At 37.6% G+C, this 27267-nt stretch overlaps 1 protein-coding gene across 1 annotated transcript in view; it reads right to left on the bottom strand.

The window, feature by feature from the left end:
• Nucleotides 1-14492: 14492 nt before the first annotated feature.
• Nucleotides 14493-27267, bottom strand: part of LOC149229315 (DEAD-box ATP-dependent RNA helicase 18-like) — a 66249-nt gene continuing 53474 nt past the window's right edge. Inside the window, exons 2-6 of the mRNA XM_089378570.1 lie at nt 17855-17953; nt 17665-17754; nt 15688-15794; nt 15442-15585; nt 14493-15222 (exon numbers count right to left, since the gene is read on the bottom strand). Coding sequence (XP_089234696.1) covers nt 14655-15222; nt 15442-15585; nt 15688-15794; nt 17665-17754; nt 17855-17953 — 1008 coding nt within the window. The 3' untranslated portion in view covers nt 14493-14654. The remainder of the gene's footprint in view (nt 15223-15441; nt 15586-15687; nt 15795-17664; nt 17755-17854; nt 17954-27267) is intronic.

Below are 27267 nucleotides of genomic sequence, written 5' to 3'. Positions count from 1 at the left end.
AATCACCTCTGAACCTGGGTCAGGCCCCAATAAGCCAACATTCATCCTTGTCCTCCTTGAGCTCGGCTACTTCATATGTTCTTCTCTATGGTGATTTGCACTTGGTTGAAGGATTAGATTATATTATCCTTAGTAGCCCATCTCTTCAAGCCTAACCCACTAATCATTGTTATGGTCTCGCTCAAGGAAAGTAATTCAGATATTCCAATTTGAAGTAGCATAGAAATGCATTGTCTTAGAGACAACACATATAATTGTTTTAACTTTGCATTAGACTTCAAGAATTAGTTTGTATCACAAATCTTTGGATTGTAGTAATATGGGAAAAGACCTTCAGCTTCGTATTGTAACTTGGATCATCATAGTGTCATAGCTCAAATCTTCAAGCATTCTCATCTTATAATTTTTGTTCGTATTTGAGTCCAGAAGCCAACTTGTATCACCAAGAAACTCTCTTCCATCCTTAATCTAGTAGCTCAAGGGAATTCACTTCTTGTCAAGTTGTAGTCATATTGTCATAGATCATTGTAGTGGATCTTTGCAATTATTGAAGGAGAAGGCTCGGATGATAAAAGTATCTTGATGTCTTTGGTTTAGTACTCAAATGAAGAGTAGTTCTCATTTTCTCATACTGCAAGAAGAGCGGGGTATGCCACAGATCTTAGGATGTAAATCAAAAATTTGAATAATTTATCCTTCTATTATATCTTCCGAGGAGCAAAGTCACAGTTCTTCATATGGATGTTTTTTATTTTTAGAACATTGGGTACCATCTTGAATTCACAAAACTTCATTTAACATACCTTTGAATTAGTAGTCTTTAGACTAGACGACAGTGTGTATCTGATATCCTTGATGGATGACTTCAAACTTTCAGGACTAAGCCAATAGTAAGTGATTTGAACTTGGACTCTAGAGGGATTTCAAAGAAGACTTCAAACATAGTGGCAAACAGAAAGAGATCTTCAATTAACGACCTTAGCTCTAATACCATGTTGGAAAATCAAAGTATTTGTAGATTATTATTGATCCTCCTTTGTTGATAATTACTTATGATATTTGTTGGCATTTTATTATTTAATTTTATTACTTCATCAAGCAATTATCAAAAACATGAAGATCAAAAAACACAAAGAAAACAAGATATAGAGTCCATGTAAGGGCAAAACCCCACAACTTGGGGAAAACCCTAACAATCCTCTTCTTATAGAATCAGATCAAAATGAGCCATCTAAGACTCAAAAAGACCAAGTCTAAGCCCTAGTAAAACCCCAAGCCATCCCTCCACATGATCTTCAAACAAGACAAAGTCAACGAAGGTCAACCTCTTCACAAATTGCTCCAATCAAAGTCTCAATCCTGCACTTCAGGTCTGCAATTCAGCCTGCAACTTCGGCCCCTGCAACTCGCACAGAAAATCTTGATTTGCTCGCACGTGTGGACAGAAAATATATGTTTTCAAGCCTTCTTCCTTGTTTTGACTTTTACTTCTTCCTCTTGACAATTTTGCTCCTTTCTTCTTGTCTTATTATAGATCAAATTTGTGAAGTGTGTTACAATAGGTTGAAGTCTCTGGCTATATATACACCTTTCAAGAGGTTGATGTAATATTCCTAATGGAATTATGTAGTGAATAAAATAAGCATGAACCAGAAAATGACTGAAATTTTAACACACGAAGCACCAAAACACCCAACACAAATTTTAAAAGAACAATTGAGCCATTTTATTAAAATCTGGGACAAATGAGGTTACAATAACAAGGAATAAGTGCACTTGGGCTTGCATATGCAAGTTGGACCAAACCTAGGTGAGAAAGATGCCCCAATGATTAGAAACTTCGACCCCCAAACTACCTTTGCACTACCCAAAAATTGTGCCACTACTGTTATCTGAAAACGGTTCGAATCCCCTGCCGGAATGCCCAAATTGGCCTGAAATTGTTGTTGTAGCCTCCCCTAAATTTTCCCCACAAGACCCAGAAAGGAATTGGTCCCAAACTGCTCTACCAAAAAACCCACAAAAATTGTAAATTTCTTGCTCCACTGGCTCATTGCTGCCTGGAAATTTCACTGTTGCAACCCCTCCAATCCTCTTAGTGTGCTCCCAAATTTACCTGAAATTTTCCACAATTCCTTCCTAGCAATTTCCAAAAAACAAAAACCACAAAAAGATGCTAACACAAACTCCCATGTGTACCTCTTCCTAGGAAACGCGCAGGCCCAAAAATGCTAAAATTTCCCCCCAACAACTCCCTCAATTCCAGCCCACCAATTCACCCCAAAATGTCTGCAATTGATGTCCCAATTCAGCTCTAAGATACTCAACAAGGATGTTGCTCTCAGATGAATTTCCTCAAGTTCCATGAATTTCCTCCAGTGTCCTTTACTGTGCAAAAGTGAGAGAAGCCTCCAACTCCCTACCTCAAAAAATCCCCAAGTGTGACAATTGACTCCCCTAGGGTGGCATTCTAGGTCCACCAAAGCAAGAGCTGAGAATTTTGTTCAGAACCTCTTATGCTAAAGAGCGCTTGTTCACTTAATTGAATAGCTGAAGCAAACACTTAGTTTCAAAAGTAAAATTGACAAAAGCCCCAAACAATTGTTGAAAATGGCAACAAGAAATGCTAAAAATAGCATTGCTATAAATAGCAGTTCCGGTACTAGTGTTGGACATAGCAACAAGGAATGAAAAATGGAAGTGCTAAAAATAGCATTGCTATAAATAACATTTCGGGATACCTTTCTATTTTAGTTAGTCCCTAAACTAAAATAGTGAAGTAAAATTCGAATTTGATTTTAGCAGCTATTTGTAAAATAATTAATTAATTCACCATGAGTTAATTAGTTGTAGAAAATCAAATGTGAAGTCTATGTGGAGACATGCAAGAGTTTCTCCATTGATTGAGGAATTTATCCATCAGTTAAAGAGATAAGGATGAGTTGTAATATTGAGTTGTAATTAGTTGGCTCAGTGAACTGAGTCAAGTCCAGTTAGATTAATTCAAACAGTTTGTTGAATTAATTGTGAGGTTAGTTAGTTAATGCTTGCATGCATGTAACTGCTACTCTCCAGATAATTGAATATTCTCTCATAAATAACTCATTCATGTCAGTTCAGTCAAAGACCCAGTTGAGATCAGAGGATGGAATAGTGTACTATCAGTTGGAGGATTTTTCCTATATAAACTCATCTATGCAGAAGGAATTATCTCCTTCAGGTTTGTGCAGTTATTTCTGAGCCAAGTGAGCAATGTGAGGTGGGAATTCACACAAGTGGAAGCACTGGACCCCAAGAAAAACTGCGCAAGGAAATAGGAGGCTTGGAGGGCAGAGGAGAAGGTTGTGAGAGCCTTTGACTGTCTATGAGCAGTGTTATTTGATTGTAGAGAGAGCAAGATAGCTTGAGTGCTGATTCTTTTTGTAACTTGAACAAGATTTCCACTTGTATGATAAATACAGAGATTGGGGTTTTAGGCTAAGGCTTTCCCTGGGTTATATCTTATGTGTTATGTGTGATTGATTTCTCATTCTCAGTTATATGTGTTCTCTTGATCTTGCTCAATTCGATTAAGCTTCCGCAAAGTGTTGTAGAAGTAGATCTTGTATTGTGTTTTAGTATATTGCATAATCTGTTGATCTACAGTGGGAATTTCTACATGATATCAAAGGAAAGGTGATCAAGGCAAAGAACTGTATACAAGAAGGAAAAGTTTGAAGTTTGTGTTCCTGAATATAGAAATCGAGTTCTTATCACATCTCAATTTCACCAATGGTGTTCAGCGGTTTAAGAGTCGAGTATGCCCTTGATTGCAGCTCGAATTATATAGCTTGGAAGGATCGCATGGAGGCAGTATTAGAGGATAACGGTCTAAAGGACTTCATTGATCAAGAAGTCCCCAAGCCGACTGATGCTACTCAACTGGCGGAATGGAAGAAATGTGTGGCCAGAGCAAGGAGACACTGTTTTCGATGTGGAAAACATTGAAAGATTTATATCAGAACAGCAGCGATCAGAGGAAGCTAGCGCTGAAAGACAAGCTTCGTAAGATCAAGTGTGAAAAGGGCAACATGATCTCTACATATCTGAACAAGCTCACCACCTGCAGGGATGAGCTTGGAAGTGTAGGGATCATGACCAATAATGATGACATGGTGAGTCTTGCACTCCTCGGTGTTCCTAAGAGTGGCATAGCTACCAAGAATCGGTTAATGGAAGAGAAAAACTGCCAGATTGGGAACGACTTTGGTCAGATCTGATGCAGGAGGAGATAATAAGAAGCACCTCCTCATCGAAGCAAGAAGATGAAGAAAATATAGCCTTAGCGAGTAAGGCAAGGAAAGGGAAAGGGAAGGCGTCCCATCCCAAATCCAGTTCTTCCCATGGTGGGAAGAAGATTGACAAATCGAAAGTGTGATACTTTCATTGTCATGAAGTGGGCCATTATGCTACGAATTGTCCACAGAAGAAATCCAAGAAGGGTTCCTCAAAGGGATCTGATGGTGAGGCACTCGCCTCACAGTTTGAGCTGGATTTTGTGCTTATCGCATGCATGGTTTCATCCATGGTGGGATGTGGTTGGTTTTTGGACAGTGGAGCTTCTTTCCACATGACCGGTGACAAGAGTTTGTTCAGTAGCTTGGAGGAGAAAGATCTCCAGATACTCATAGCGATGGGTAATGATGAAAAGTATAGTGTCTCAGGTGTAGGCATGGTTGTTTTTCAGAGGGAGCATGGAGCTCGCATTACCTTGAACGATGTCAAGTATGTACTAGGACTGAGGAAAAAATTGGTGTCGATCGCAATGCTGGAGGACAAAGGCTATGATGTAGTCTTCAGTAAGGGAAAGGTTTTCCTTAGACACATCACCACGAGACAGGTGAAGCAGATTGGTTCACGAGTCAAAAACCTGTATGCTCTTGAGGTTCAAGATGCATGCAAAGCCTTGAGGAGCAAGAAAACTGATGGAGTCTTGGTGGTTGAGAGGGAGAGTACATTACCTCTCAACATACATTGCCAGAAGAAGTCTCAGACAATTTTGGAGGAGCCACAATTGATGAAGCAGCTTCAGGAGGTTGTGGAGCAACCACAGCTAGAGAAGCCGAGAGGAGACAGAGTGGAGGCATCCACTCATGCATAGACCTCCAGTAAGGGGAAATTTCGAGCCAAGTGGGCAGAGGGATCACATGCATCCATACCTTTAGGTCGGAGGTGGGGCGAAGTGGAGTGACAGTCCCAAGAAGGCTGGAATAGGGGCAGGATCATTGAGGTACCCAACCTCTTTGATTAGACCTTGCTACGAGAGCCCCGATGAGGAGTAGCAGGACTGGCTAAGTGGGTAAAGGCAAATGCGGATGGAGCAGCAGAGAGAGCTACAGTGTAGGAATCCCAAGACAGTGCAGAGCTAGCAGGCTGCAACAATGCGAGAGGCACAGGACTGTTGCACCAGTGCAGGATGGCATAGAGAGGTGTGCAATGGTGCGAGATGCATGGAATGTCGCAGCAGCTCAGAGGTCAGAGAGGGAGAACTTGTCAGCCGCAGACGGAGCTTCAGCATTAGAGGATGTTTCTAGCCCGACAGGAAGGTCAATTGGGAGTTTTTTTTGTTTCTAGAGTTGTTGGAGTGAGAATTGCATGCAGAACATTCCAAAGGTTCAAGATTGGGTTCAAGTTGAATGCCTTTCTTGTTGAGAGGGAGTGTTGAAAATGGCAACAAGAAATACTAAAAATAGAAGTGCTAAAAATAGCACTGCTATAAATAGCAGTTCCCGTACCAGTGTTGGACATAGCAACAAGGAATGAAAAATGGAAGTGATAAAAATAGCATTTCGGGATACCTTCCTATTTCAGTCAGTCCCTAAACTAAAATAGTGAAGTAAAATTTGAATTTGATTTTAGCAGTTGTTTGTAAAATAATTAATTAATTCACCATGAGTTAATGAGTTGTAGAAAATCAAACATGAAGTCTATGTGGGGACATGCAACAATTTCTCCATTGATTGAGGAATTTATCCATCAGTTAAAGAGATAAAAATGAGTTGTAATATTGAGTTGTAATTAGTTGGCTCAGTTAATTGAGTCAAGTCCAGTTAGATTAATTCAAACGGTTTGTTGAATTAATTGTGAGTTCAGTTAGTTAATGCTTGCATACATGTAACTGCGGCGCTCCAGATAACTGAATATTCTCTCATAAATAACTCATGCATGTCAGTTCAGTCAAAGACCTAGTTGAGATCAGAGGATGGGACAGTGTACTATCAATTGAAGGATTTTTCCTATATAGGAAACTCATCCATGCAGAAGGAATTATCTCCTTCAGGTTTGTGCAGTTATTTCTGAGCCAAGTGAGCAATGTGAGGTGGGAATTCACACAAGTGGAAGCACTGGACCCCAAGAAAAACTGCGCAAGGAAATAGGAGGCTTGGAGGGCAGAGGAGAAGGTTGTGAGAGCCTTTGACTGTCTATGAGCAGTATTATTTGATTGTAGAGAGAGCAGGATAGCTTGAGTGCTGATTCTTTTTGTAACTTGAACAAGATTTCCACTTGTATGATAATACAGAGATTGGGGTTTTAGGCTGAGGCTTTCCCTGGGTTATTTCTTCTATGTTATGTGTGATTGATTTTTCATTCTCAGTTATATGTGTTCTCTTGATCTTGCCCAATTCGATTAAGTTTCCGCAAAGTGTTGTAGAAGTAGATCTTGTATTGTGTTTTAGTATATTGCATAATCTGTTGATCTACAGTGGGAATTTCTGCAACAATGGCCCTCACCTTCTATTTAAGTGTGTTGCCTCCTTTCCCTTGGGTGGGGCCCAATCTCCACTAGGTTGAGTTTTCCCTCCAATTTCTCCTCTTCCACAGATGCATATTCCTCAAGGGCGTACATATTTTCCTTGTGAGTGGCCCCCACATCCAACAAAACTTAAATTTTCCCTTTTCCTAAGTCTAAACTTCAAAATATTTACTAATGGCCAAAACTAATCAAAAATGGGTAATCCCCTTTTGTACTTAGGAAATTGGGGATATTACAGTTGAATAGGCCTCTTCTAGGCCAACTTCCACAGGTAAGTCCAACTTGGTCTTAGGAGTCCAAATTGACTCAAAAATAATGTTTATTTCTTAATACAAATTGCCCAAAATGGTCTTTTACATATGACAATAATGGTTGGGATCAAGGCAACAATGGTTGGGATCAAGCCCTCTGAAAGAACAAGTCATCTTATATGAGATAGCAAGGCTAGGGATCAATTCCTTGGAGGTGACGGACCATTTCTCTAAGGCAAACAAGGTTTGAAAGCTGGCAAAAAACATTGGAAGAAGGGCATCAGTTGGTTGACTCTGAGGGCAAGTTGAATATTAACCTACAACAAGTTGTTATTGGGTCAAATTCAAGGAGAAAGTGACCAAGGGGTTCCGCTTAGAAAGTTGAGGCCATGGTTGGTTGACAACAAGTTAAGGGATAAATCAAGGTCAAAATAGTAGCATAGGAGCAGCAAGGTTTGTTGGTGTGACAACTATAGTTGTGAGTCTAGAAACTACTTTTTGTATTGGAAAATTTGTGGGTTTGTGAGTTTGCTATGTACTTGTTGAATTGGCCTTACTTATAGTGTTGTTGGCTAAGTTACCGGAAACGGCTGCCTGAACACAGGAAACGCCGTTTTACGTTTCTGATACGTATGCAGTACGGAAACGGCAAAAAAATGGCTTAAAAACGTTTTGGGTGCCGTTTTATGATTTGGAAACGGGCCGTTTTTTCCCTAGCCGTTTTCCAGGCGTTTTCCGGAAAAAAACCTACCGTTTTAAAAAAAAAATACGTTTCAGGGCCTTGCTGTAGTGAAGAATGACCAGATTGGATGCAAAATCCAACCTCCACACGGATATCTAACCTCTGTCCAAAGTGTGAGGCCTGCACACTGTTCATATTTCAGAATTTGTAGAAGGGGCAAATTCAAACCCTTTGATGGTATTTTTTTTGAATGGGCCATTTTATTTGGAGGAATTTATATACTGCGGCAGTGATTTTTTTTCAAGGGTTAAATGAGCTGTCCTAAAGGCTAAAACATACTTAGGTGACCTAACCTTAGGTTTTGAAAACTTGGATTGATTATATTCAGAACTGCTAGGCCAACCTGTGCATATATACTTAGAGCTGACCCGTTTTCTGAGCTGAGTTTAGTTCATGTGTTTTGTGTGTACTTTGAAAGGAAAGAGATGCTGAGGTATCTTGTTTTGTTGGGGGTTGGTGTGTCCACTTTGTTGGGACAATCTTTAGACTCCAGACTCTATGCCAAATTCATATTGTACAGCAGTTCCCCAAATTTTTGTCACAAGATAATAGCCATTGAATGTTTCAACTTTCATAATGTACATTCACATTGCCATTAATTGGCATTTCCATGGTAACCTTGTACAGACAAATTTACACTGTACAGACTTCAAACTTCAAAGTTCAGTCTTCAATCTTGAATCGACAAAGTGGAACTGTGGAACACATACATCTAAAAGTACAGTCAACATCTTGATATTCAAAAAAGATTATTAAACTTTAAAAGAGAGTTGTGAAACTATTTGCAGCTAAGTAAGATCTTAAATTTATCTAAAATGATGGTAATATATGTGGTGGGAAAGTGTTTGCTCATGCTCAGTGCTGAGGTACCTTTTTCTTTATTGCTGGTGTTTCTGCTACATGCATTCACGTCATGTAATCCTCTAGGCAAACCAGTAAATGAACTTCCTTGATATTAGATAACTTGATGTTTGAAATTTGAAACAAAAACTTGATGATATGTTGAAACTAGAAACTTGAATCATGAATGTTATAATAATCGTTAATGATGATGGCAATGTTGAATGTTTATGCCATATGGCATATGTTGAAACTTGAAACTTGAATTGATGATGATGAATCATGAATCATGATAGATCATAGATGATAATTTAGATTCTGAAATATGAATGGTAATATGAATTTTTATTTTTAATATATATATATATATATATATATATATATATATATATATGTGCCGTTTCCTGCCGTATCGTATCCAGATTTTTTGAAAATTTGTCGTATCCATTTCAAACCCCGTACCCATATCCGTTTTCTGGTAACTTAGGTTGTTGGTGAAATCAACTATTCTTATTTACATTGATTCTGCAGTCAATATCATCATTGTTTTAAAGATTGAAAAAGTATTTTGATACTACTATAAAATACAAGTCTAACATGTGCTTTTTGAAACACTAACCTAGTATTTCACCCATAAGGGTAATTTTCCCAAGAGGGATATCACATGACTCGTACCAATCCATGAAATCCATCGCTAATCACCAATAAAATGATGCAAGATGCCCTTTAACCCTCTAGACTTATAGGAAGCATATTTAGGGGTTAACAAAAAATAAAAAACCTAATTGAGTCTAGAAAATAAGAGTTTTGCATTTTGAGAGATTTTATCCCTCTCGACGCTTGATAGATCTGGAGTTAATATGGATCTAGGCTGGTTTATATATATATATATATATATATATATATATATATATATATATATGTTTTATTTTATTTTTATGTTTAGGTAATTTGACTGAGTCAAAATGACATAACATAACATAAGGCTGGAGAGCGCCTCTTGGTGCAATAACATCGAGAGTAACATGTAAGAAAATTTTGACACATTAGAATTTAGAAAGAAAACTGTGTTAATTGCAATTGTAAGTTTAATTTTGAACACTGCAAAATAAGTAGGTTGCGTGCATTTCCAAGGAAAGAGGTTCACAGATATTGTCGCTATTTCCTCCAAAATCAAAAGCATTGTATTGTTGTTACCACCAAAATTGAAAGCATTGTTGCTCAAATGAGACTTAAACTATATTAGGTAATCAAGCTTACTAGAGTACAAACCAAAAACTAAATCTCAGAGAAGGCTTCCAACCCTAAGAAAAATTATTGGTGTCTATCTTGCTCTGGCTAATAGAATTGGGATTTACCATTTGCATGACACACATTTGTATTTTACTCCTGGAACGAACAAAGTTCGTTCTTCAGGTTAAATACTCCAGAAGACTTGGAATATGTAGATCTCCATTGAGGATACAAGAATATATATAAAATGTATGAATAAGAATATGGTACAATTGAGAGTGAGGGTCATGTATATATAGTCAGGGAAGTACCCTTTCATGAACACCATGTTTGTAGAGACATGCATATTCCCTACTAATTATTAGTTAATTAATCATTGTTTATGTCTATTAATATCTATATTATTTTTACTATTTATATATATATTTTATTCATAACATTGCCTTCCTCCTCAAAAAAGTTGTCGTCAAAGCTTACTGATGAAAGGTTTGATCTGTTTTTTCTGTTCAAATGTCTTCTTGTCTCGAAATCGCAATCTTCGTCGAAACAAGACAATATGATCCTTTGAGTGATAAACAAAATTGTCGGCCTAAAAATGGATCTAACCATCCTAGATTAATCTTCTGTGGAATATTCTGATCACTGGAAATTTGTAACGAACTATCATTGTAGTATTGGATTGAGTTTACTTCAATACTCTTCGTAACATCAATTTGTTATTCTATTCTGAATGGTACAAATACGTAGCTTGATTGAGTTGTCTACTCCCCTGATTCGGATGTTGATAGGGAATTCTTTTGTTTTGACTTTCCTTTAGTAAGGGTGTGGTAATTTTTTGATTTTCTTCTCGTGAAAATGTTGTTGAGTTGGTTACATAACCTTCACTTGGGATGTTCATCGTCTGAATTGCAATATCTAAGTGTGTATTTTCTTCAACCTACTTGTCTTCTTCTTGTGTTGTGACATTCACTCGATCGATATGTGTTTCCTTATCTTCAACCTGGATTGTTACAAATGGAGACTTCAATACTTCTTGGGTAAGTTGTTCTAACTTGTCTTTTAATGACTTCTTGTCCTTCTTAAGCTTATTGATTTGTGTTAGTAATTTTTTGTTATGGTATTTAAGCTGAGAAACTTCTTCATTTTTGTCAGTGGTGATCTTATCAACTTCTCTTTACATATTTTGTAGTACTTTTTTACCTTTTCGAGAATTTATTTTTGAAATATCTTTTATGCCTTCTGGTGTTATTGAATTTGGCTTTAATGCAACATCTTGTAATGTTATTTTTCTCTTTGTGTGTGAAAATATCAAAAACTTCTTTTTTGTATTCAAGATAAAGAAACCTAGGGTATCCATCCAAGTTGAACCTAAAATAATGCCACATTGATCACTCCATAGGGTTTGAACTGAGTATCGTGATATGAATGTATAATCTCCAATGTTTAATTGTAAATTGGTTATGTCATATGTTTTGTTGTTATAACAATCTAATTTTTTGATTATATTTGACTCGTATTTTTGGGTTTTATATCATTTTTTTAGCTGACGAGATAGTGATAATAACATTTTTTCCCACAATATGTCTTTTAATTCTAAATAGCACTGAGGCACAGTTATATTTAGCTTTTAAGAATCTTTCGGCCTTTATTTCTAAATTAGACTCCATAATTCCTTGATTTCAAAAATTCTTCGATACCTATGTTTTACTTCCTTTTCTACCTTTTCTTTTTCTTTTTCTTTTGAAAAAAAAAAATCATTTGAATATTAAAAGGAGACTTTTTTTTAATAAAAATTATCCCTTTAATCTATATATATATATATATATCTTCGATACCTATGTTTTACTTCCCTTTTCTTTTTTCTTTTTTCTTTTTTTTTTTGAAAAAAAAAAATCATTTGAATATTAAAAGGAGATTTTTTTTTAATAAAAATTATCCCTTTAATCTATATATATATATATATATATATATATATATATATATATATATATCTTTTTTCCTTATTATTATATAAACAGTAATTTAATACTATATAAAATAATTTAACATTATAATTTATTTATTAAAAAAAAAAAATTAAGATTATTAATTCCCAATATCTTGGCCCTCAAAGGAATGTTACCGTACGTCTTTTTTTCGTCACTGTGCGAAAAGGTAGGGTAAAATTTAATTTAATTTTTTTATTGTACAAACGGTAATGATTCCTAGTCTAAAATGCGTAAGGCAACGATGTGCACTATGGCAGGAATGGAAAAACTGAAGGGCAACTATGGAGGGTACAACATTGCAATTGTACCAACGTCGAGTGACGACAGTAATTGCATGGTTAGTTGGTAGCGATGGTTTGAGTGGTTATCGATTTATGGTGGCGTCAAGTCGGTTGGCAGGAAGGTGGTGGACAATCGAAAGTGTTAGAAAAGCGGCTGCAGGTGAGAGGTTGCGGCTCGAAATCAGTTTTGGCTGGTTGCACGAGCGTGAAGGGAAGTTACAGCGTAGTGTTGGAGGGCAGGGATGTGTTCCGCAGTTGGGTGTGCAGGAGGGTTTGGCTCTTAAGGGAAAGGGTAGCGTTAGATTACACTGCCAACATACGAGTCGATGGCAAAATTAGTTGGTGGCTAACAATGGTTGATTGGGGTCAACGGAGTGTTACAGAACTTTGCAAAGATGTATGTAGTGGAGATTAGTCGTACGTACATAGGATGAAGGAAGATCTGACTGTGGCTAGGGTAGATAGTGAAAAAGATAATGATTATTGATTGGGATAGCAGTGACGGAGCTGCGAACGACTCGAACGAATGGTGACAGGGACGGCAGAGCTAAAATTAGGTGACGATTGTGATGGTTGTGGTATGCACGAGCGAAAAGAATGGTGGTAACGGCGATAGTAAGCAGAAAAAGCCTAGGGCACAGTGGTCGAATTGGTTGGTTGTGACAGTGGTGGTGGTTTTTGTCCCACTATCGAAGTAACAGTCAAGCAGCAACCAGGTACGTTTTTTTTTTTTGTATTTTTTTTCTTATATTTTTTTTAATAATATATTTTTTTGTTGCTTTTTTTTCTATATTAATTTTTCTTATAACTTTTTTTTAAATATCACTTTTTTCTATAAAAAAAAAATTAATCATTCCTTTTTTAGAACCTCCTAATATGTATTTTTTCTTTCTTTTTTTAAATGGCCAAGGGCATGATAGCAAAAATGGAAAACCTCCAAAAGCTTGTAGCAAAACGCTTCAACGGAAACGAAGTTGACGAATTTCGACGGCCAAAGACCTGGATCAGAGAACGGGGCTCTGTGCAACGGTGAGCGGCCAGAGAATCGAACAACTCTGATACCAAATGTTCTTCAGGTTAAATACTCCAAAAAACTTGGAAAATGTAGATCTCCATTGAGAATACAAGAATATATATAAAATGTATGAATAAGAATATGATACAATTGAGAGTAAGGGTCTTGTATATATAGCCAAGTAAGTACCCTTTCACGAACGGTCATGTCTACAAAAACATACATGTTCCCTACTAATTATTAGTTAATTAATCATTGTTTATGTGTATTATTATTTATATTAATTTTACTATTTATATATATATATTATTCATATGGTACATATGCAGTTACTCTGTCATTTAGATATGTACAACCAGCATAATATTTTCTTGGTATTCTTTCAATCATCTCTGATGATTCAAATGGTGCTAGATATCATAAAACATGAAACCCATGATCAAACGGTGTTGGATATTATAAAACATGAAACCCTGAGTAACAAAGCCTGACCCCAAGGGATGTCGTGTCCATATCCTATATCCAAACACATGATGCGCTATGACATGTGTTTGACATATCTGGCACACTTCCTAAAACAGGACATTTGCCAAACATGTGTCAGACGTGTCGTAGAATTGTCCTCCCTATTCGACTCTAAAAGGCATTTTTTCATTGCTATTTTCTCACTCTCAGCTGTAGAAAAAGAGCTTTTACCGTCTCTCATTGTGTAGGTGAAGGGTAACTTGAGATTTGGACGGATTCCAAATGTTTTGTAAATATTCTATTTTCTGGAAACACTGGATCTTTTTGTTTCTGGGGCAATGGGTCCCATATCGGATACTCGTATTTCCATGTCCTCCATATACCTTGTAAAAAAAATGATTAGCCAGGTAAAACCAGAACCCAGGAGGATGCTATCAAAGAAGTTCATCTGCCAAGCAGCTGTACAAGTGAAAAAACTAATTAGAAATGTTATTCTTCAAAATATAATCATATTCAGAAACGAGCTTAGAACAATGCCGCAAAAGGTGCTAAACACTAGATCAGGAAGGACTGATACAACAGTTAAAGCTATACAAAAATGCTCACAAAGAATCAGACCAGAACCACAGGACACAATGCCATTTATCTTTCTGGATGAAAAATGGTGAACTCATAAAATCATTGAAAGCTCACTTGAAATCCCGAGAGAACAAAAAAGTCTCAAGTTTGCACGATAAAAAATATTGGACCTTATAATTTTAGTTTTTAGTTTTACTTTCTGATATCAAGGACTCATGAATGGTCATTATTTTTGTTTTGAGAATTTTCAAAACTGTTTAAAAATTTGGTTGTTCCATGGAAATCTGGGGAGAAACTTCCCGCCATTCCAGAAACCTGTACCCATGTAACCCCCATCCCCCCATTCTGAAAACTTGCGCAACTTAGAAAAATACAAAGATACAAAACCACAAGAAGTTTCCAGAGAAATACATATGAATAGCAACTCCACCACCATCACCATAATGAAAGAAGGAAGAAAAATTATCTTAACTTTTCCTCCTACTCTGCCCTCTCTTCTTTGATCCCTTTCTCTGTTTCAACATATACCTATTACAGGAACCTTTCAAATGATGTTTGCCAATTTTGGCAATTGCACTTGTCTTTACAGACATTGATTGTTGCTTTCTTCCCAATTTATGCAAACGCAAATGTTTTGAGTTTTGATGACTGTTTTTCTTTGCAGTCTGGACTTGTGAAGGGAGATTTGAGGATGGTTCCTCAATCTGACCAGTTGGAGTTGACGGCACAGAAATATCATCATCTGCATGCTCATCCCCATCATCATCCTCATCTAAACAATCTTCAGTATATGTTGCTCTTGCAAATTCTCTTTCACTAATAACTCCTTTCTTTAACTTCTTAAGCAAGTGATAATCCCGTTCCATTTCCTCCTCGTCTTCAATGGCTTGGACAGCACGTCGCTGTCTGCTGCATTTCTTCCCTGCACCATCATTGCTCACAACTTTATGTCGTTCTACTTTCTCTGCACAATGAGTTCTTGTTTGTTCTTTCTTAGCTGAGTTCCTTTGACGTTGTTTCTCACGAGCTTTATCTCTGCATGAATGTCAACAGGAAAAAATATCTATTACAAGTTTCAACATGCAAACCCTTTTTAAGAGCATACAAATGACATGTACCAACATACTTATATTTGATCACTCCCAGATCAATGCCTTCAACAGGCACAAAACCATCAGTTGGAAAAAATTTCTATTACAAGTTTGAACATGCAAACCCTTTTTAAGAGCATACAATTGACATGTATCAACATACTTATATTTGATCGCTCCCAGATCAATGCCTTCAACAGGCACAAAACCATCAGTTGACAAAGTGCGCCGCTTAAGCTCAGGCATAGATGGAAGCTGCAGTAGACCATATCCCATTGCTAGCTTCCCTGCCTCCAATTCTTTCCATCTGACACAAATCATTCACTCCTAAAATATGAATACCATCTATCTCTTCCTGTCTTGTATCTAGTTGACTATGCAGTAAAGTTTAAACTATTAAAACAAATACCTGAAGATATAGGAACAATGGTGCTCTTTGTATGCACGAATAAATGACACAAAAGCCTTCAATCCCTTCTCCATTACATCTCGATCCTCCTTTGCAGCTGCACGTATCTATAGGGATATTATTAGGTAGGTGACCAACTAGCAAACATAGAATTTACTTACAGGCAACAGATCTTTCTGACATCATGTATGCTAAGAAAATGACGTTGATAACACAAAAATATACCTAAGGTTTTGCGATAATTTTCAACGAAAAATATCTTATTTTGCTGAAGTTGAATAGAAAAGAGAAAGTACCCAATAGCAGCCTATGGCAAAACATTTCGATCAGGCATTCTGTACATATTTTAACTTTCAAAGGAAACTTTTCGCAGTGTCCAGTTCAAAACAGGATACAGTTGCAGATATAATGACTTGTTTAGCCTGATCTAAAGATGTCAATTCAAATAAATACATCCATGACACAGCAATCAACAACTTCAACCTCCTTTGCAGCTGCAAGTATCTATAGGGATATTATTAGGTAGGTGACCAACTAGCAAACTTAGAATTTACTTACAGGCAACAGATATTTCTGAAATCACATATGCTAATAAATACATCCATGACACAGCAATCAACAACTTCAACCTCCTTTGCAGCTGCAAGTATCTATAGGGATATTATTAGGTAGGTGACCAACTAGCAAACTTAGAATTTACTTACAGGCAACAGATATTTCTGAAATCACGTATGCTAAGAAAATGATGTTGATAACACAAAAATATACCTAAGGTTTTGCATTAATTTTCAATGAAAAATATCTTATTTTGCTGAAGTTGCATAGAAAGGAGAAAGTACCCAAAAGTGGCCTATGGAAAAACATTTTGATCAGGCATTCTGTACATATTTTAACTCTCAAAGGAAACTTTTGGTAGTGTCCAGTTCAAAAAAGGACACAGTTGCAGATATAATGACTTGTTTAGCGTGATCTAAAGATGTCAATTCAAATAAATACATCCATGACACAGCAATCAATTCAGTTGGAAAATGGAAAATATAATTGTACATAGTTCGATGACAAAACTTATCCATAGTTCAATGACAAAAAAGTAATGGTAAGACAATAACAATTCATAGTAAAGTGGCTTCCACAAAACCACGATATACTGCTTACCGGGAAGAGCTGTACCACAAAGGCATAGAGGTTCAAAGAATTCAAAAGATATTTGAACAAGTTCATTGGGTTCAAACTATTCTAGTCACGGCAAACAACACTATTATATTACCTGTGGGAGAAGACACACAGCTGCAACATACTTAATTTGCAAGATTTACAAAACCCTGTTAATTAAGTTCTTATATAAAAACATGAGATAAGAGTTTCATGAAATGACGCAGTGTGAGGAAAAGAATTTCACTTAACAAAGAGAACTGGGGGCTTAAACAGGGTAATCTAAAAGTCTGTCTGGGATAACCGGCCAATCAAATGCCAACTCTCTTGTGCTGATATTATATTGAAGGTTGAAACATAGAGTCATCAATGTCCACCCTTGACTGTGTGAGACTCCAAGATTTGTCATTATTATTAGATATCTACCATAAAGCACACGTCAGTAAGTCTGAATATCTTCATAAGAAGCATCAGTTAAAGAAAACGGACTATAATGAATAGCTCAACTCATATTAACAACATGAATAAAATATCAAAAGCATGGTCATGATCAGAACTATAAGTTCAGTCTCTGTTTTCACTTTCTAATTTTAGGTTTTTAGCATCTACTCTCTTGTGCCCTCAATGATATTTTAAGTGACAGGCATGCTACAAAAGGCCTCAGAATCACAAAGCTTCTCTATCCAACTATCAATGCGATGCAAATGAAAAATCCACACCATTTCACTCATATCAAGTTATTATGCTGTTCATCATAAAATACTAAAATAGTATTTCATACCATATATAATTTTTAAAAAATAAGAAAAATCAATTGTATCAAACCTGTGGAATAATGTCAGAAGTAGTCACTGAAGATTTTTTCTCTTGAAGAGGGATCTTCCGGATACGCAAAAACTCCACATAAGCATCTTCCTGCAATTCTCAACAGAAATTTTAATGACCATGCAAAATTATGCTAGCATGTGCATAAGAAAAAAAACTATTATATTAATTCTAGAGCTAAGAATTCAACCTTAGGTAGGAGGAACGCAAGTGCATTCCCAGATCTTCCCATTCGTGCTGTTCGACCAACCCTATGTACAAATACATTAGGGTCTTGTGGAGGATCATACTGCATTCAGAATATAACAAGATAGATGGACAACTGTCAAGATAGAAATCAAAATACATACGCTGAAATCCAAAGCTACACCTAAGATTCTTACTAGTTAAATGTAATCACATTTTTAAGAAACGATACAGATAGTATAATCGGAGGAATCCTATCCAGTATCTTAAAACTTGTTTTCACCACAAATTACAAGAATCATAAAAGAATACAACTGAATAGCAAGTTCCTGAGCAATACAATACAAGTAGGCATTAGCAAGCTTAAAACCTAAGTTGCACCAAACACAGAAATGTGTACAAGTTTCTGAAAGGGGACTGCCTAGAAACGTGACACCCCCAAAATGCGTGCGTGGGGGAAACTTGGTATATAGGTTTTTTTTTCAAATAACACATTATAGCACAAGAAAATAAGAATGAAACTCTAAATAACATTTTGGGAGGAGACCCATGTCTATATTAAAACCATAGATGATCACATGATGCAAAATGCCATAGCTTGGTGGTGTTGACTAATGCCAATCCCATAGCCTCATACATGCTAGAATTCAATGGAAATGCTGCAATCCTGTTAATCCTAAAATCCTGAAAACTGTTAAGCATGCTGAATTCTGAATGAGATATGAAATTTCACTTTCTCTATATGAAGTCTCTCAAACATCCTAAAACAATTAATGGTAATGTTAAAAATTTAAGCAAAAGGATAGAAAAGGTAAGATAAAGGAGAATGTCAAAAGTAAGGTAAATGAGAATGTCTAGAAAAGGTATAATAAACAAGAATGTCAACTTTTAGTTTAAGAACTTAATATCACCATTAATTACCAAAGTCACAAGCTCATCAAAGCTCAATCCCCTTCTTTGCTTTGTCTTAAAGGGATGTTGGCACACACACACAACGATATTTCCTATGGGTCCCAAGCCCCTCTCGTGCACTTAGGTCAACCTGGAAACTTCCAAAAAAGTGCCCACACCTTGGAAACACCGCCAGCCCTACCGTACAATGCTTATGAAACATTCTAGATGTACCATACAATATTTCCATATTTGGAAATGTTGGAAACATAATCCTCTTGGATTATGTAAATTTGGCTTCTCTACTTGAGAGGAAGGCAAAAAGCCTCAAATGAATGCCAACAGTCGTGAAAAGTCCAAGAGACCTCTTGGAATATGAAAACAAGGGTCATAAAAATGTATTTATATGTACATTTGATTAATGAAATGTATTTCACACTTATAATTTATCTCTTGCATTTGCTTGTGAGGTATTATCTATTTCTGGTCTATTTTTTGTGTGTACTCTAACAGTAGTATCAGAGCTCCATAAGTGCTGCTCAGAACTCTGTCAAATCTGTGTTCGTTGAAACCGCCATACCTGTCTTCCTCAAGTCTGGCATTCCTCAACCCTATCCCCATTTATTTCTGAGGTGCCAGAACTCTGTCTGCTGTAACTTCCCGCAGAGATAATTCTAGCAACACTAGCCATTTCATGACCTTTGTTCTCTGCTCACCAAACCAATAATTTTAGCAACCCTGGCCATTTTGTGACCTTTGTTCTCTGCTCGCCAAACCTATGTACAGAAACAACTCCTCTACTACTATGAACTCTACTGAGCTTGTCACACATGTCTCCTAGCATTACTCTATTGTTAATTTTAGTTAACAAGGGTATGTTCTATGCTTAGCACAATTACTTCACTGTTCCTTTAACAGCCCAATGACAATTTCAATTTAGTTTTCCAATAGCAATCACATTGACAGTAACTGTATATAGAACATAAAATAAAATGCAGAAGACAAGCCAAGACAAAGAGGACACCAGATTTGGCGGATGCCAGGGACAAACCCCAAGATGGGGAAAGCCCTTTGATCAAATCTTCTTATTATTATATCAAATGTTCAGCAAAGAGAGAGTACAAAAAGTAAAGTCAAAGTCAAACTTGACTTGTCAAATCACTGTCCCACATAAGCCAAAATCTGCAATCTGTCCTTAGTCAACAGCAGTCAAACAGCAGCAGCATGTGCCCTAACCAGTCAATTGTCAAGGGTCAAAACAGTCCCCTTGCAGCTCGGTCAAAGGTCATCTAATTCGACCTCCTTAGCTGGTCAAATAGCAGTCAAACCTGGTCAATGCATAGAAGAGGTCTAAGGTCAAAGTCTGCAATTGGCATGTGGTCAAAGTGCCCAGACTTCCTCGATTTTTGTGCCCTCCAATGCGGCCTAAAGAAACAGAAATAATCCCAAGAAAATCGCAGTCAAACTCAGTCAAACACTCCTTGATCAAAGCTGGTCAAACCCCTACAACAGTCTTGAAATTCGGCCCTGCAATCTGCCCAGAAAATTCGTCCTCCTTACCACACGTGTGAGAGTAGATCTGCCCAATAGTTGTATGAACCAATGAGAGAAGGAGAGAGAAGAAATGTGTGTGTGATGATGATGCCAAATGAGGTGAGAAGTCGCTTATATTTATACAAGTCGTTGAGGGTGAAGTGACCGTCCATTGGGCTTCATGAGCTTACATGATGATGTGGCCAACCTTGACATTTTACACGTGTGGGCATAAATTCAAAAACACATTTCTGCTTGTCCAATTTTGATGATCTTTAGGTAGAATTTGGTCCTCTTAAAATGAGGAATTCAAAGCAATAATCATCTCCATCAAATGAGCTGTCCAATAGTGGAATTTGGCCCTAGTTTCCAACTTTAACACTCCCTCTCAACTAGGGACAATTCCACCTACCAATCCATCAATCATCATGCCATCCTGTCGTCATGTACCATCTTTGTATCTTGTCTCAACTCTGATGAACAATGATGTAATAATGAAGAAGAATTGATCGAAAGTGAGTCACAAGACCTTGCCACTCTCCACTGATAAAAGTCAATCCAAGGGTAGAACCCAAATCAGATTTGATCCTGAATGATCAAGTTGTTAAACACCATGCATCCTAGACATAGGGAGTATGGAAGTACACGATGCGTCCATTTGTAGTGTTATGGTCCCTATCCTCTTTTCCCAACTCATTGGCCAGATGAGAGGTACTTCCCATGAGTCCCGGACTACATGGGTAGGATGTATGCTAGGGCATCAGTGGGAGAAGGTGAACCACTCATCCTGCTTATATGCCATAGGAGAAGATGAACCACTCATCCTATGCATATATCAATTGTAGGGGAAGGTGAACCACTCACCCTACACACGTGTCTCGTAGGGGAAGGCGAACCACTCACCCTACACACATGTCAACCATCATGGGGTATCACAGGGGAAGGTGAACCACTCAACCTGTACACAACGCACCAATAGGGGAAGGTGAACCACTCACCCTATGGTACCCCAAGCTCCCAGGATCTCCCAGAGTTTAGTGTTCAACTCAAGCGGGACCCTCATGGGAGGGTCTTTCCACGACTCCAAGTCTCTCTCAGAAAGCTAAGAATTTGACCTTCCCTGAGGGCTTTGTGAGGACATATGTGACCTACTCATCAGTCCTGATGCGTTGGAGCCTTATTGCTCCTTGTTGTACCATATCCCGGATAAAGTGGTACCCGTTATCAATGTGCTTGGTTCGGGTATGGAACACGGGATTCTCTAAAAGGAAAATCCCACCGTGGTTGTCACAGAAGATCACAATGGTATCCAATGCGTGCTCAAATAGCTCACTAATCACAACAGGGCATACTAGTTGCAATGTATTCAGCCTTGGCGGTGCTTAAGGCAACTGATTCATGCTTCTTGCTCATCCAAGAAATTGAAGCAGACCCCAATGAGAAGCAACATCCAAACGTGTTTTTTTGTTAATTTTAGATAACAATGGTATGTTCTATGCTTTAGAGCAATTTACTTCAATTTTTCTTATAAACCGAATATCAAATTCCAGAGTAGCAATCTCATTAATATTGATAGTAAATGTAGATAGAACATAAACAATAGGCAGAAGACAAGCCAAGACAAGAGGATACAATATTTGGCAGATGCCAAAGAAAAACCCTGATGTGGGGAACTTTGATCAAATCTTCTTATTATTCTTCAAAAGTCAGCAGAGAGAGAGTACATCATACAAAATTTCCTTGCCCAATCACTGTAAAACAGTCCAATCAAACTATATGCCCTAACCAAAAAGTCAACGTTTGTCAAACTAGCATAAAAAGTCCTCCAAATGAGTTCAGTCAAACCCAGTCAACTTGGCCTCCAAATACAGTTTGAATCAACCCAAAATAGCCCTGAAATTCTCAATTAAACTTGATCAATGCAAAGTCAACACTGTAGTCAATGGCCCTGCGGTCAACGCTAGTCAAACAGCTACAAATTCCTCGTTTTCTGTGCTAGGAGATGCGGCCTAAGGAAATCAGATTTCCTTCCTGAAAAATGCGGTCAAAGGAGTGAGTTTGACCCTCGGTCAACATTGTCAACATCCCTATAATTTGCCCAAAAGAGAGTTCGAAATTTTCGGCTTGCAATTTCAGTCAACCCAAGTCAACGCCTAGAGAAGAAGATGCTCCTGTTTGTTGTACGAACCAATGAGAAGAAGAGAGAGAAAGATGTGTGTTGAGGTGTGTCCAAATGAGGAAAATGCCTCTTCTATTTATACACAACGTTGAGGGTGAAGAGACACATTTGTTGGGCTTCATGAGCCTACATTAGACTTTTGGCTGACCTTGACAACTTGTCCATAGAAGAAATAAATTCATAATTCCATTTCTACTTGTCAGAATGAGATGATATTTAGATCAAATTTTGCACCTCTCGGAAAGAGGAATCCAATAAAAATATCATCTCCATCATATGAGTTGTCCATGGTGGAGTTTGTGTTGAAAATAGTGTAACTAGGTTCAATCTTCATAATATCAAATATTGTAATGATGTAATTTTGTATCAAGAAATTTTTTTATATTTTTGCTAGAGACATGGATTTCAGCTCAAGAAGTTTCTTGGTCTAGTTGTGGCTCCAATTGAGAGCCTTAGGATGAGTCATGTAAAATGAAGACAATCATGTATTGTTACACTTGTAAATGTAATTTTCATAAGTCAAAAGTCCTTCTAGATCATCAATGAAATACTCCAACATGTACCCACTGAATTGATGCAAAGAAATTGCTTGAAATAATTCATTTGGACAATTATGGAAGCCTCTTATTATGTCAGCCTAATCAAGGGATCACGTCGGCCTAGAGATGAGGAGGCAAGCCTATATAAAGGCAGCGTTGATACCTCCTCAAGGCACACATTCATTCTCATTCATTCATGAAGGAAAAGCGAAGTGAAAGGGTCGAAGAAAAGGTAGCCGCAGTCAATGAGGAAGTTTGTTCCCTCATCCGAGTTCATCATCAAGTCTGTTCACACGTGCGACATTCTGATCTGATCTAAGGCATCACGTTATATGAGTATGTTATTGGGTTAGAGGTCTGATCTAGCCGCAGTTTGAAGGAGGAAGTCATTGCCAAGGAGATTGAAGTCATCAAAGGGCTAGAAGAGCCCTAACTCTCCTAGCACATGTGTCTACATTATGAAGTGGAAGGTTTTATTCTCGCTGCTCTAGAACAATCACTCCTTTGGCATCACGAGGGTCTCAGATCAAGCTCAAATCAACAAGTTATTATATGTATAATGGGTCTACAAGAAGTGCGAGGATAAGTGGAGGCTAGATATGCCTACCCTAGACCATATTTGTTGATTGTCATACTCTTGTTGCAGACCTACTATACTGTTCAGAATTGCAGAAGGAGACAATTTGTTTGGGTACATGTTTGGAGGTATTGTCATTTGATGTTGAAGGCATTGTTGAGTCAAAGTTTGGGTCTTGGAATTCCTCAATAAATATTCTATAAGAAAGAGTTCAAAGGGTTTTTCCTCTCACGATTTGGAGAGGTTTTTGCCCTGGCTTGGTGCCAATATCTTGTGTACTTGTGCATTTTTGATCTTCTTGTTTTGATAGCTGGTTGATGATAATAACACATGTTAACAATAAGAAGCAGAATCTAAGGAAATAATATCACAAGCAGTTATCATAGTTAAGAGAAATTGAATATTTAAATTGCCCTTAATTTCTCAACATGGTATCAGAGGGTGGTTCTACAAAGGGCGTGAAGAAGATCATCTCCCTCATGAAGAAATTGGCTAGCCTCAGATCAGTTATGTCAAGTTTCATTGGTCTAAAGATCAAGCAAGTATGGGTCTATTTGATCTCCAAAATTGATAGATCTACAAAAGTTGATGGCTTATTCTCCGCACTCTCGGGCACATTCCAAGATGAGAACATTTGGGTAATAGACAGTGGAGCTTCGAGACATATGACGGGACACCATCATCAACTCAAGACTCTCTCCAAGGGAAAGTCTTCCTATTCTGTGGAGCTTGGTGACAACAAAAATTATCTAGTGAAAGGCATCGGATCTACCTCCATCAAGCTTGAAGACAGAAGCAACATTCATCTCAGCAACATCCTTTATGTTCCAAGTCTGTGCAAAAATCTTATTTCTATTTCATCTTTAGAAGAAAAGGGTGAGAGAGTTGCTTTTATAGATGGAAGGGTAGTTGTTTGGGCTAAAGATTCAAGCATTGGAAAGGCTAGAACCATTGGTGACGAGAAGGTAGATTATATAGATTGGCTTCTCCTATAAATCAGGCACGTGTTCATATTGAAATCTGTCCATGTAAATTATGGCATAGAGGATTGGGTCACCTTCACTTCAAAATTCTTCCCCTAAACTCCATAGTAAATGGAATCCCGAGTCTCAAGGAAGAACATAAAGGTGTATGTAAGGGTCGTGCGTTGGGCAAGATTGCAAAGAAACCATTTGGACATAGCACATCACGTGCTCAAGAAACAGTTGATCTCATACAGGGATTCAATTGTTGAATAGAGGCTTCTATGATCCATATCAAGTTTAAGAGAAATTCTTCAGCGTAAATCACAAGATAAATCATTTGTCGACGCGTTTTGAACCAACTAGTGTGGCTCATCGTCAGGACAAGTTGAAGAGACAGATCCAGCTTAGCATGTTAAATAGTTTGAGCAGAGCCTCCAACGGCTATCTCGACTAAACGGCTACTTTTGACTTTAGGACTAGAGTCAAAATTATTACAATTTAATGGAAATTAGTTATATTAGGTCACAAGATAAATCATTTGTCGACGCGTTTCGAACCAACTAGTGTGGTTCATCGTCAGGACAAGTTGAAGAGACAGATCCAGCTTAGCATGTTAAATAGTTTGAGCAGAGCCTCCAACGGCTATCTCGACTAACGGCTACTTTTGACTTTAGGACCAGAGTCAAAATTATTACAATTTAGTATTTCCATTAAATTGTAATAATTTTGACTCTGGTCCTAAAGTCAAAAGTAGCCGTTAGTCGAGATAGCCGTTGGAGGCTCTGCTCAAACTATTTAACATGCTAAGCTGGATCTGTCTCTTCAACTTGTCCTGACGATGAACCACACTAGTTGGTTCGAAACGTGTCGACAAATGATTTATCTTGTGATTTATGCCGAAGAATTTCTCTTAAACTTGATCTCATACACTGATGTATGTGGTCCCATGACCAAATCTCTTGGAGGACATCTATACTATGTCACCTTTATAGATGACCACTCCAGAAAAACTTGGGTTTACCTTCTTAAATCCAAAGATGAAGTCTTTTCAAAATTTCAGGAATTCAAAGCTGAAGTGGAAAATCTCACAGAAAGAAAGATCAAGATTTTAAGATCTGACAACGATGGAGAATACACTTCTAAGGAAATTATAGCCTTTTGCAAGGAGGCTGGGATTAAGAGGGAGTTCATAGTTCCATATAATCCCGAGCAGAATGGAGTAGCTAAACGAAAGAACAGAGCCATAGAAGAAAGTGTCAAGGCAATGCTTCATGACCAAGATCTACCGAAATTCCTATGGGGCGAAGCAACAAAGACTGCTGTCTATATTCAAAATAGAAGTCCCCACAGGTCTCTAAATAATCGAACTCCTGAAGAAGTCTTCACTGGGAAGAAACCTACTGTGGACCATCTCCGAATATTTGGATGTCCGGTATATATCCACATTCCCAAGGACAAAAGGAAGAAGCTAGATCCAGCAAGCAAGAAGGGAATATTTGTGGGATATAGTAATTCATCCAAGGCTTACAGAATCTACATCAAGGAAGGACATCAAATAGAGGTAAGCCGAGATGTAATCTTTGATGAGAATATTGCATTCAAAAAGTCAAAAGATATTTCATGTGATTCCGACGAAGAAGATCTTCCTATATTTGAGGAAGAAGTCAATAAAGAAGAAGAAGATGTTCATCATGAAGATGAAGGTCCGAGCGAACCTGTCACTATCCCTGAAAAGAAGAAAAGACCTAACTGATTGACCTCCACACTTCAAGAAGTTGAAGGACACCAGGCAAGTGGAAAATTTAGAGAAAGCAAGAAACCTAAAAGGTACTCTGGATATGCAGCCGACATGTCAAAATTGATAGAAGACGAGCCATCCACAATTGAAGAAGCTTCCAAGCATCTTAAGTGGAAGTCTGCCATGAATGAGGAATACCAATCGATAATGAAGAATGGGGTTTGGGAAGTTGTTCCTAGACCAGAAAACAAATATGTGGTAACTTCGAAATGCATTTACAAGATCAAGCATGCTGCGGATGGGAGCATAGACAAATACAAAGCCAGATTTGTGGCCAAGTGTTTCTCACAAGAAGAAGGAATTGACTATGAAGAAACCTTTGCTCCTACAGCAAAATATACAACCATTCGTTCATTGATTTCTCTCGCTACATCCATGAAATGGAAAGTTCATCACATGGGCGTAAAGACTGCATTTATGAATGGCACCATAGATGAAGAAGTCTATATTGAGCAACCTTTGGGATTCGAGGTCAAAGGTAAAGGAAACTATGTTTGCAGGTTGAAGAAGGCCCTATATGACCTCAAACAGGCACCTAGAGCATGGTACGCCAGGATGGACACTTATCTGCAAAGACTGGGCTTTACCAAAAGTTCGACTGATCCCAATCTCTACATCAAAGTGGTGAAGGATGAACCTGTCATCATCTTACTATATGTAGATGATCTTCTACTAACTGGTGTAGAAGAACATATTCAGGAATGCAAGAAATAGTTGACTACAGAATTCGATATGAAGGATTTGGGATCCATGCACTATTATCTGGGACTAGAAGTATGGCAAGAACCCAATGAGATTTATTTCAAGAAGTTTGATATGATGGAGTGCAAGCCTATGTCAACTCCTATGATTACAAACCTGAGACTGTTGAGAAACTCTGAATCTAATCTGGTGGATCCCACAAGGTACAGGCAATTAATTGGATCCTTGATGTA

This window comes from Pinus tabuliformis, chromosome J (assembly GCF_031772625.1).
Source record: "Pinus tabuliformis cultivar Carrire ecotype Pingquan chromosome J, CPIR1, whole genome shotgun sequence".
NCBI classification, from domain to species: domain Eukaryota; kingdom Viridiplantae; phylum Streptophyta; class Pinopsida; order Pinales; family Pinaceae; genus Pinus; species Pinus tabuliformis.
The sequence above is the reverse complement of the archived record's forward strand: the minus strand, read 5'-3'. Positions and strand labels throughout refer to the sequence as shown.